This window comes from Protopterus annectens, chromosome 6.part1 (assembly GCF_019279795.1).
Source record: "Protopterus annectens isolate FY-2018-M chromosome 6.part1, PAN1.0, whole genome shotgun sequence".
NCBI lineage: Eukaryota > Metazoa > Chordata > Ceratodontiformes > Protopteridae > Protopterus > Protopterus annectens.
The window spans coordinates 281771153-281784315 of record NC_056738.1 but is presented as its reverse complement, the minus strand read 5'-3'; the positions used below and the strand labels follow the sequence as shown (position 1 = coordinate 281784315).

The window sequence follows — 13163 nt, the reverse complement described above, 5'->3', positions numbered from 1 at the left end:
CTGCCTTCAAACAAGCTTTGTGTTGAATGAAAAGAAGACAGCAACGGTCAACTCCTTGCCAAATCTGGATAACAATAGACCCATAAGCCTGACCAGCTTCATCTGTAATGTTATATAAAGGATCATTATGGAATTAATAAAATAAGGACATAGGTAATCTGCAAACTCTTGACCTAAACCAGTTTGAATTCATCAAAGACAAATCCTACCTATTTAACTTGGGCAACTTCTTTAAGAAAGCTACTGAAGACAGTGGATTAGAGCAAACCTAGACCTTGCAAATTCATTCATCACTATCCCACACTCCAGTATTATACATTTTATAATGTTTTCATTTTTATTTATTTTGCATTTGTTGACCGGGAGAGTCGGACTGGATGCATGTCCATTTTCAGTGTAGGCCCAGGGAGAAAAGCTCCACAAATCAATTACAAGCAATTATAAGAAATATAACAGCAGCAATCATATTTACACAGACAATACATGAACATTAAAATTAGATGCATAGAATTAAAAAAAACATCTTTTAAGATTTTTAAATTTAGAATGAGCAAAAACATAAGTAAGAAGAATTACAGAATAAGATACAAATGTGACAGTTGCATCTTGAAAGTTGCATCTTTTACAATTTTATACAGCTGGATTGTGTACAAGTTTGACATAGTCAGATTGCTAATAGTAGGTAAAACAACAGAGTTGAGTGGTAAAATATATAGACTAAGTATAAAAGCAAGTGTAAAGATGGAGAAAGAAAAGTATAAAAAAACTGCCTAGCAGAGTTTTAGTCCCCTATATGTATAGGTACTAACTGTGAGGCCAGGTGTAGAGGTGACACTGCGAGGAAGCTGGAAATTAAAAGAAGCTGCAGTTCCTCTTAGCGGTATAGTTCTGAAACAAAGACCAGGAGATTAAAGGGTGTATATGGCTGGGGAGATTAGCCTGGGGGTGATCATAAACACATCCATGTGGGTTTTAGGTGTTCTTTGAGTAGTCTTTTAAATTTAACCTTTGAGTCTGTTGAGGTAATAGCAGAGGTTAGTGAGTTCCAAGTGTTACCTATATAATTAGGGAAGACGGGGTCCCCTGCTGTGTTTTTGTTCTTGGTGACCTTGACTAGCTTTTTATCACTAGAGCGTAGTTGTCTTGGGTGAGTTTATAGTTTTAGTAGGTTGGCCAGTTCTGGAGTTTTATCTGGAAGTAGTAGTAGTTTGTGTGCAAAGGAAACCTGATGAAAAGATAAAAGGAAATTAGGAAATTCAAGCCAGTCAAGTTGTTTTAGGGAATGGCAGAGGTGGGATCGGTAGGGGACACCAGTAGCAAATTTGGCAATTTGATTGTAGCAGGTGTTGAGCTTGGCAATTGCTGTTTTGGGTAGGTTGGTGAAAATGGGTGAGGCATAGAATAGAGTAGAGAGGAGATGAGTTTGATCAATTGTTGTCCTGGCGGTTTGGGTTAGAAATTACTTATTTTTATATTGACTGCTGAGTTTTTTGTGGATGTTTTTAATGATTTGATTTATATGCAGATCAAATTTGAGATTATTATCAATGTTTACTCCTAGCAGTTTAGTATGCATGTTTAGGGAGATAATAGTCCCATCCCTGGACAAAGTATTACATGGGCTGGGTATTGTGATTGATTTGTTTGGACGAAATAGTAGAAGTTTGTTTTTTGGGGGGATTTAGTATTAGGTTTTGTTAAGAAACCAGGAATCAGTAGTTTGGAAGACTTTTAGGGTGATGGAGAGGAGTTCCTGTGGATCACTAGCTGAACAGACTAGCATTGAGTCATCACCATATTGAATAACAGTGGCATCTTGACAGATGCTATGAAGATTATTAGTGAAAATGGAGAATAGGAGGGGTCCTAGAATGGGCCCTTGTGGGGCTCCTGTGGTGATGGGTAGCAGTGAAGATAGGTTGTTGTCCCATAGAACTGCTTGTTGTCTTCCTTGTAGGTAATTTTGAAACCATGCTAATGTATGGTTACTAAGGCCCAGGTCAGTAAGAGATTGAAGTAGTTTAGGATGGTTGACCATATCAGAGGCCTTTGACAGGTACAAGAATATGGCAGATGTTAGGTTGCCTGTGTGTTTGTTTTGGTTGATCAAGTTTGTGAAAGAAAGTAGGGTAGTGGTGGTGCTGTGAGCAGGCCAAAATCCATCATGCTTGGGAGAGAGAAGTTGGTTGTTGAGTAGGTGTGGCATGAGTTGGTGGTGTACACATTTTTCAAGTATATTAGCTAGTGGAGACAGGATGGCAATGGGGCGATAGTTAGTGGGGTCGGTTGAGGTACTCCCTTTGTGAAGGGGGATGATATAGGAGGTCTTCCAGTTAGGTGGAATAGTGGTTTCTGAAACAGATCTATTTAAAAGGATGGATACTGAGAAGGCAATTTCATTGGCAGCCAACTGAAGGTATTCAGTAGGGATGCCATCAGCTGCAAGTATTGTAGGTTTAAGTTTGGTTAGCAGCCTTTTGATATATTTGGTAGGGATGGGCTGAAATTGGAAGGTTGTTTTGGGTCTATGTAGAGGTATTATTGGTGGTGGATGTGGGCAGTTTTTGAACAAGGCTGGAGACTGTTTCTATAAATTATTTATTGAAGGTATCTGGTATAGTTGTGATTTCGCTAGTGGAGGTAGGAAATGGTGTGGAGGGTTTGCCAGGGTGGAGTAGTTTATTTATTCCTAATGTGTAACTTGTTAGATAGCAAGTTAGATCATAAATAGAACCAAGTATTAGGGTGGGTTTCTCTACCTCCTCAAAAATGTCGGTCACTAATGGTATACCCCAGGGTTCAGCCCTTGGCTTATCCTCTTTGGCTTTTACTTCTTGGAATTCAATGCCAAAGTGAAGGCTGTAGTGGCTGTCCAAGTCTGCAGATGACTGTAAACTTGATACTATCATAAACTCCCTAGAGACCACCAAGATCCTTCTGGGGGATCTTATACAAACAAATAGCTGGTGTTAAAACCACAGACTAAAACTAAACAACAAGAAATGAATAATAGTATCCTTTGGCAAGCATGACTTCCCATAGGTTCATAGGTTAGTACTAGGCTAACTGCCCTTGTGAGTCATTTTAAGCCTAGCCAATTATCCCTTGTGAGACTCAAACCATGCACCTTGTGTTTGTAAGGCAAACACCTTAACCATTAGCCACCCTCCCTAACCCCATGCAACTATCTTATTGAAAACACCCTCCTGAAAGTTGAACATGTTGCTAAGGGTCTGATAACCTAGGAAGACAGTAAACTTTCCTTTGACCACCATATGTTCTCTGTTGTAAGGAAGTCCTCTTTCATTGCACAGAGTACATGTAAACATATGGCCTCCAGGTCCAGGGATGTAATCATTCCACTGTACTCAATTGGCCAGCCATTGACTATAATACTCATTTCAGTATGTACCTTTCTAAACACTTGCCATAACTGAGAAGACCACAGTGCTCTCTCTTTAAAAAATAATCAAAGATCTAAATTAAAACAATTATGCAGACCATCTCAAATTCTTGTACCACTTGTTGGGATCATACATGCTGCTAAGAGATGGGCCCTACCTTGCATATAGAGCCTCGACAGTCCCTAGTCTTTCTGATACATTGTACATTCACTAGTCCAATGGTAATGTGAACACCTGCTCAAGGAATCTTATCTCTTTTGCAACATCAGTAGAACATGTTGCGGGGATAGGTGTGTACCACAGAGAATACTGCTTCTATGAACTGTCTTTCTCTTCACATAAAGCAAATACTTTACTTTCTCCATTCAAATGTAATTTATATGAATGGATGGGAAATTGCAAATTTACCCTGGCTTAGAACACATGTCCCTGATGGATAAGGGCAACAAATAAATTTCCAAACATATCGTTGTTCTGCCCACTTCTGAAGTATTCAGACCAAGAACTCAAGGGACAAAAACCTACCATGGGAATGTAAGACACTAGATTTCTTAAGATTCTGACAGATCAATAGCCTAGTACGTACGTATGAACCTATAAATAAAATAAATAAATGTATGCAATATTTTGTTTTGCAAGCTGTGGTACTTAATGAGAAATGATGAAAAATAACTTACTTTAGATTTCTGGAATTTCTTAATAGGGAATTAATTGTCTAGAGCTGTATATTTTATAACACCTACTGAATAAAATTTAACTTACAAATACTATTTTTAATTTTTGAACTGTGTTTCTTTTTAGCTGCATCAAAGATGGTATGTGATCCCTTATGCTCTGACGCTGGTTGCTGGGGCCCAGGCGCTGATCAGTGTTTATCATGTCGGTACTTTAGCAGGGGTAGGACGTGCATTGATTCCTGTAACCTTTATGACGGGTAAGAAACTCCTCATTTTTAATAAGTATGTTGATATTTACTAAACAGAGACATCTTTGGCTTTTAAATATCATAGTCTTTAGTACATTCTGTTTTACAGAAATTAAAAAATACGTGATTTTCTGTAACATAGTCTTGATTTTACAAATACTATTCATTCCACAAACTGATAAATGTCATAGTAGAATAGCTATGCTTAATTAGCAACTGTGTTGGCAGAGAAGTGAAAGCTTGCTCATTTACTATATTTCTAGACATACCTTGGTTGGTGGACTTGCTAGTCACCAGAAATTTCCACCACTCAATTTTGAAAATGCTAAATCTATGAACTTGAGCCTTGTTAAGATGAAAAATAAAGTGTTATTGCCAAATTAATACACTGAATCTCAAAATTCACTGCAGTGTCATCAAAGCATTTTTTTTGTATGGGGTCTGCCCCTCCGTCACTCTGATTCCCCCACAACAATAATACTTAAATATCAGCTCTAACATCAATGTAGCCTGTTTTAAGGGGAATACTCTGGCATACTGCAACCTCCAACTTAAGTGTATATAGACCACATTCATACCTTTCATCTTACTGTTTGAAAATCAGAGTTTTCTTTGACAAATAATCAACATGAGCCCACTTATAATTCATAAACAGTTAACACAGTCTAATCAACTGTTAAAATTAAAGCTGTAGCATAATCCACAGTGTGTTTCAGATTGCTAGCTGGACTAACTTAAAAAAATACATTGTCGGGATATGGAAAATGATGTAACAATGTCATTGAGTGACAGGTGAAGCAGACTGACAATAGAAGCACAGCACCCATTTGCAGAAATCCAGAACATGCCTTTACAAGCACATTTTTCAGTCCTTATCTTATGTATTGAAGAGATCAACATTTTCAGTTTCACCCTGTAGTTGCTCCTCTGGTGTCTTGCTAGTGATCTAGACAGCGTCCATTTGGGTGTGTCTCCCTTTTTATTAGGCTTCAACCAAGTGAACCCCTTTTAAGTGTGGACTTCATTTTGATTAAACTTTACATTCCTGGGAAGTCCCATGAGGCATCCAGACTATGAGTCCTTATAGTATTACATAACTAGTTTGTCAATGGCTTTATCTTATCCCATGACCTTCCAACCTGAGAACTCCTTGATTGTTGACTTCCTGCGCTCATTTGCCATAACTTGCCAGTCTGTTTGACATGCTTTAATGAGTACTCCCCAACTGCATCACTTAAGGACCATGACCCAAATATCACTTAAGGACCATGACCCAAATCTTTTCTTTAATACTTTAGTTAACTTAGTGATACAGATATCTCTGCCAGTTTCACTGAAATGCAACCCATCATGGTGAAAAAACCTAGGGGGTTCTTATCAGGTTGCTCTCATGACAGATTATTCAACCTCTGTGTTCTAACAGCGTCTTCCTTTTAACCAGGTTGTCTCCTTCATCACCTACTCACTGTATGCCCTGTAAATGTATCTAAGCATGACCACATAAACTCCCAAAAAGAATAAAACCTTGTCAGTCCAATAGTAGTGCCACAGCTCTACTGACTTTCTTTGTTCCTATCAAAATGTATACCCACAATATCAGGCACTCGATCCTGCCTTTGCAAAACGAAAAGACCAGCACTCGGTAGTCAACAGCAATCAGAATTGCTATTTATTCCAACAACAAAACAATCATCCTATTGCCAGGATGAATAGCAACTCCATCCTGCCTTTCCCACTTAACAAGCTAGAGCATCAACTCACCTTCATCGCATTTCCCATCTGCTTTGACATGAAGCCCTTATTTACCCCCCACCCCCAAAATCTCTAGTCATGTCTTGATGTGCTTACTTCCCTAAAACACAAATGGGATCCTTTTTTAACACAGAATATTAACTTATAGTGACAGAAGAGAAGTGCATGATATCAGGAAACAGTATAATGTCAAAACAAGAGATACTGCATAAAATGTTAGCCTCACTGCCATAGCAAGTTACCCTTTGCACATTTCTCCCAACCATTTTTGCCACCGATGCCCGATACAGTACAGTCTATGACTGCCTATCTCCATTTCAATACCTGGTCTCATAGTCCTCCTATATCTACTAATGTTCATTCACCATTGCCTGTCATTTTATCTTATACTATCCAGAGCAGGCAAATGTCTATGATATTTCATCTGTAAAATGCATTAGTGCTGACTAAATCATTCTCTAAAACATTCCTACTAAAGAGCACTGGTTATCGTTTTTCCCCCAGTACTATTGGGTTACCTGCCTACCATAAGAATGGGAAAAACAGGATCTTGCAGACAGCCAAACTTTAATACCCCTGTTTTGTATCTGTTTAACACCATGACAAGATGCAGCTTAAACCAGCCATGTTGCATTAGTGCTATATACCTTATTTTTCCTTCTCATCTGTCTTGCATTTTAGACAACCAGGCAACCAAAGTATTACCTAAACTTTGCAGATGTCTGCATTCTAATAGCTGTATGTCAACGTTGCTTACAATTTCAGCCTCACTAATTTGTAAACATATTAGTATATCAGCATTATAACAGTGCAAATAGTCCAGATTCTTCCTCTGTTGTTCATAACTTCATGAAACTTTCCAGACGGAGTAGTACTGGTATAGCCTGAGTAATGATCCTTTTGCACAGAGCCTTGGATATATTCTACAACTTCTGCCAACCTCTGACCCTTCATTGTATTGCACACCATTGTGTATTATCATTTCCTTAGAAAAATTAATACTGTCCCCAGTCTGTGCAAAATGCCCAGCCGTAGGTTCAACGGATGCACATATATGTGCTATTTTAATGTAAACCTTAACAAGATGTTCAGATGTCTGACTCCTCCATCCTAAACTTGACCGTTCAAGGTTCAGTTGATATTTGCAAAGTAAGATCCACAAGAACCTGAGACTGTTGACTGGAAAGTTAGCTGATTTGCCTCCTGTTTGCAACCCTTCTTGCCATGGCAGGGAGCACTTTTACTTTCTGTGAAATCCGTGAAACTGAAAACATGAAAAGCATCACCTATATAAGTCCATAGGATCATATGGACTTAGCTGTTGATTTGTGAGGATCTTGAGAAGCATAAGCTTGCTTTCCCATGGTAATTATTCACCCTTACAGTTTTCAATATGAATATCCAAAGAAGGGCGAAAAAAGTATGTATTGGGGTAATTCCATGTTTCCTCTATCCATGGTGGCAGTGGTGCTAAACTGGGGGGGTATTTATGGTTACCCAGCCATTCATCTAAATTACATTTGAAGAGAATAAGAGAACTTCCCTTCTTTATGTGGAATGGAACAAAGTTCTATAGAAGTGGCATTCTGTGTGATACATACCAGTCGCGCCAGCATATTCTGTTCATTTTGCAGCAGAGATTGAGGCCTATTGAATGGGTGTCTGTGATACCACTGGACATGTGAATGTGTAATATGTCTGATAATGTGGGGTCTACTTAGGCTCAATACCTAAAACAGAAATCTCTTCTCAATAGCCCACAAGATACAAAGAGGACAGACAGGGCTTTGAATCAGTCTGTACAGTTTTTATGATATAGGCCCTTGATTTTTTTAGTGAAAAAACATTGTGGTTATTCCAGTTGTGACAAGTGTCTTTAACAAATACATGCCAAAAGGGGCATTATATTCAGTGATCAGCATAATGAGGGCTGAGAACAGTGGAACAATTCTGTCCCTGGATCTGAATCACAGGCCTAAAGCAGACCCCCTATGCTGACCGTCTAAAAAAACTCCAGCTATACTCTGTCGCATATCATATACTCTGAGGCAATCTCTGCTTAACATACAAGACCATGTCAAACCCAGAGCTGTTGGGCATGCCACACTTAAAGAAATCCCAATCCCTCAGAGCCACACGCTCCATGGATCTAAACCTTGTAATCACAATAAACAAAACATTCTGGACGGATTGGTTCCTGACCCAGAGACTCCCCAGACTCTGTAATAAACTGCCCATACATGTCAAGCAGAGTGCCTCTTTGGCCCTCTTCAAAAGGAACTTTGACGATTGGATGGGAGATAGTAAATTCAACCCGGGGATCATGTCAGTCACCCTGCTAGATAGGGGTCCAGGGAAGTAAATATCGTGAGAAGAAATAGCCAGGGAATTGTTATGGCTAGGCTTGTATAGGCCCTAGTCCCGATAGCCTAGTACCAACATATGAACCTATGAACCTATGTCATTTCATTAGGTATATCATCTGCGTCCTCACCTTTGACAGGTATGTTGCATTGCTATGCATTAAGATTGAACTGTATAATCAAAGGCGTGCTCTGACAATTTCCCTTCCTCTCTTCCCAGAACAGTATGGCAACAACTAAGTCACTGGTATGAAATTCACTGAGTGTTGGCTACTTCTTCTGCCAACACAGCCAGTGTTGTACACATAGGCACTGGCTTAATAAAAGTGATGTTTATTAGATATGTCAGTGTGCACCATACCCGAAACTAAGAGCAAGCAAACCACCTGCCTCCAATGAACTCTTTAATTCCAGTTCCTTTATCTGTATCAGATATAAATGAAAGTCCTAACTACCTAGCCAGCTAGCAAGTGTGACTATGAAACCCACCTTCTTTTTTTTTAACATGACTCTTTATACCCAGTAATTTGATTGTCCTTTGCTGCCTCCTATACAATCCCTGTATAACCAGTAATTTGATGGCCCTTTGCTGCCTCCTATACAATCCCTGTATAACCAGTAATTTGATTTTCCTTTGCTGCCTCCTATACAATCCCTGTATAACCAGTAATTTGATGGCCCTTTGCTGCCTACTATACAATCCCTGCATAACCAGTAATTTGATTGTCCTTTGTTGCCTACTATACAATTCCTATATTGTAGAAGGACTCTATGAACATTTTCTGTGCACATTAAGGTCACACTGTCTTGAAAACCCAAGATGTGTTATACCATAATCTTTGCCCTAGCTATTAGCTTATTTATCATTTCTGCTTTTGCATTGTTTAGTGGGAGGTTGAAGTTACCCTCTGATAAATCCATGGTTGTCACAAAAATTTCAAGAGACCTTGCTGGACCCACTGTTGTTTTTTTCTTTCTCTGTAATACCAGTATTCTGGCAAAATTATTGATATCCCACCGTTCCTTCCTTCCTGCATATGCTCATTAGACTTGCAAGGAATCAATAAGCAATCTAAATAATGGCTGTGCCATGCTTCCAGAATACTTACCAATAAGCAATCTAAATAATGGCTGTGCCATGCTTCCAGAATACTTACCACACCTTTTTTTCTGACTGCAGTAATGAACTGAACTCTCCAAAATGTGCATATGTCGTTGCATAATCCAGCAACATAATCTGTTTTATATAATAAACATAGGAGGTTACAAAACACAACAATATCTGCTATTTCTTTCTTTTTGACAGGCAGAAGTCCGAATACAGGCTCATTATAGGTTCATAATTTAATAACGTTGTTAACACTCTTCTGGTCTAAATCTAGAAGCTTAATGGTTGTTGTCCTGTATTGATACAGAGATCTCTATGTATTCATCAAGATCTCTTTGAAAAATGTGAAGGGTCTGGAATTTTTAAGGGCAGGGGAAGTTTGTTCCAAACTTACTGGAGTCATTGGGCAATAAATTTGCAGTACACAAAACTCATTAGCTACTCTCCAAAACTGGGAAAAAAGTAAACCATGTTAAGTACAATTCTCTGAGATAAAAATGGAAAACAACAGAGTTTTTAGTTCGTAGAGTGTCACGGTTATTCTCCTAAAATGTGAAATGCTTGTTAAACACCTGTTTAGGAATGCCTTTGTTAAGCACCCATAAGCGCTGTAAAGATCAGGTCTTGTGCTGGTGATTGACAGTGCAAGCTGGCAAAGAGCAGTAGCAGCAAACGTAAAACAGATGTATAAGCTGTTAGATGCTTTACTCTGCCATACATATAAATAAAATGTGTATCAGAATGAAGTACCTAACAACTTTTGAAGCAGTTCGATCTTAAGCAGGACATTTTACTTCCACTTGCTGTCTGTCGGACAGTGCTGGAGTGTTTTCCTGGCTTTATCTCTATAATTTCTTTTCTTTTCTTTTTCTGTAACTGGTAGTACATCAAGCAGATGAAGCTCCATGCACTACAAAGAATTATGTTGGGGTCTCACCTTTTATAACTATTATAGGTTCATAGGTTCATAGATTAGTACTAGGGTAACTGCCCTTGCGAGCCATTTTAAGCCTAGCCAATTATCTCCCTGTGAGATTCAAACCTTGTACCCTGTGTTTATAAGGCAAACACCTTAACCATTAGGCCATCCTCCCAACCCTATCTATGAACCTATATTTTGCAGGCAGACAACTAACCAGCGTAGAATGTACACACAAAATCAAGCAATGAAAACATGAAGCAATGCTTCTTTGAGCTTTAAGTTGTCCAGTGCATTCAAAGTAATGAGATCTTTCAACTGTATACTTCATCAGATACAATGTTTGGTTTTGAATACAACAGTAGAGTACTTCGAACAAAGAGGCTTTTCCTCTTATTTTTACTCGTTGGTCCTGGGGAAAACCAGTCACTCCTCTGGGTTTGGAGAGCTTATAAAGTAATCTACTTCACAGCAAGTAGCCTACATTTTATATTGTGGTACTATTGTGGGGCAAAACTGCATTGTGGAAAAACAAACTGAAAAACACATCAGTACAATAGCTCCCTTCAGACAATTTGCAGAACGCATACAAATAAACATGCAAAAGTGATTTCTGAAAAAGCATACGTCACAAAGCTAGAAAGAACATGTATACATACAGACACACACAGTTTTTGTCTTTTACTGTGAAAAAACAGTGGGAGCAAGATTTCACACCCAGTAAGAGAAAGTTCTAAATTATGTGAAAATATAATAGAAGCAGAAAGGAAAGATACAGGTAAACAGATCTGGTGTGTTATTAATGGATCCGAAATGTTAATAACAGCAGTAAAGGTAGACTGGCAATGCCATTTGCATTATTCTGCCTAGAAGAGTGGAAGCTAATTAGGGAATTAATCAAACGTACAGCAAGTAAAAAACATATGTAAATCTGCACAAATTGGCATTTTGGCAGCAATGAAAAAGAATGGGATTCAAGTTAAAATGAAGGCTCTAACACCAGGAACAATTAGATATGGTGATATGCACTGCAGGGGAGCCATGAACAGATATTAGAATTACAGCAAATTTTTTAGTTGTAGGATTCTGCTGTCCTTAGAGTAAGTTATGTGGCAACTGCTCAAGGACTTCTCACAGTGCATATTCAATAAAACCAGGCAAGTTTACTATAATTGTTTTGCCTTTTCATCACTCCTAACAAGGAACAATCTTGAACATAAACAAGGACATCAAATATGGCCTTGAAATGAGGTGTGCCACACAATGTCATTAATGAGAAATGAGGGGTGCCACACAATGTCATTAATGAGAATAAACGTACAGTAGAGTCAATTATCCAAACTAATTGGGACCTAGGATAGTTCGGATAAACATAATTGAACCAGATAAAATGTTTTTTTCTGCACACAGGGAATACACTTTTCAAGCATTCGGTGACTACAGTGGGTAAACAGGTTCATAGGTAGGTACTAGGCTATCGGCCCTAGGGCCTACACAAGCCTAGCCAAAAAGGCAGCCCTGGCTTTTGCCACCCAAGAAAATTATTTTCCTGTGCCCGTTGAGCAGAGCCAGAGATGATCCCCGGGGTGAATTTCCTATTTCCCATCCAATCAAGATTTTTCTTGAGTGCTAATGAGGAGCTTTGTTTGATATATATAGGTAGATTGTTCCAGAGAAAGGGATGTCTCTGGGACAGGAATCTATCCCTCCAGCATGTTCTGTTTATTGTGGTGACAAGGTTTAGGTCCCTAGAGCGTGTAGCCCGGAGGGATTGGGATTTCTTTAAGTGGAGCATGTCCAACAGCTCTGGGTTTGACATAGCTTTATATGTTAGACAGAGATCGCCTCTGAGTAGGCGATGAGAGACTGAGTAAAGCTGGAGTTTTTTTAAATGGTCTGTGTAGGGCATCTGTTTCAGGCCAGTAATCCTCGGAGGTATTTCTGCAGCCTTTCCAGTTGTTGCAGATGTCTTGTGAGGTACATACCAAAAACGGGCGTTGTACTCTATAATGGGTCTAATGAGTGAGGAGTACAGGGAAACAATGACCTTTCCTGGAGGAGAAACCTTTTGTGATGAGGTGTGCCATGTAAAAGGATTTCCTGACTACATTGGCGATGTGATTATCAAAGGAGAGACTACTGTCCACCTGTGTGTCCCAAGGTCTCAATCACACTTTTTGTTAAGTAGACTACCACCTATGTGGTAGCTCATGGGTACAGAGTTTTTACCAAAAGGGATGGCAATACACTTTTTGGCATTAAACTTTAAGCCATGGCTTTGCCACCAGGCATTTGTCTCAGTGAGGCCCTTTTGTAGGTTGTCCACATAGCTAGGAGTTTCAATTATGGCTCCTAGCTTGCAGTCATCTGCAAACTTAGTTAGCCAAAGACCTTCTGTGTTGGCCTGTACTTCAGAAAAGTAGATACCAAATAGGAGAGTACCCAGGACTGAACCCTGTGGTACTCCACTTCTCACTGGTCTGAAGTCAGATTTGGAGTCTGCTACTTAAACAGTGTGGGTTCTGTCAGTGAGCAAGTTGGCAACCCATCTTTTGGCATAGGGATTTTTACCTAGTTTAGTGAGTTTAGCTAAAATTCCAGAGTAGGTGATGGTGTCAAAAACCTTGGTGAGATCTAGATAGGCTGTGTGAACCACCTTGCCCTTGTCTACAGCTTTGGTGACTGCTTCAAA

General features: G+C 39.2%; 1 protein-coding gene across 2 annotated transcripts in view; it reads left to right on the top strand.

The window, feature by feature from the left end:
• The window catches only part of ERBB4 (erb-b2 receptor tyrosine kinase 4), a 4056904-nt gene that overhangs the window by 2881021 nt on the left and 1162720 nt on the right, over positions 1–13163 (top strand). For both annotated transcript variants that reach the window (XM_044075709.1, XM_044075708.1), the window contains exon 13: positions 4206–4338. In XM_044075709.1, the coding sequence (XP_043931644.1) occupies positions 4206–4338 (133 nt within the window). The remainder of the gene's footprint in view (positions 1–4205; positions 4339–13163) is intronic.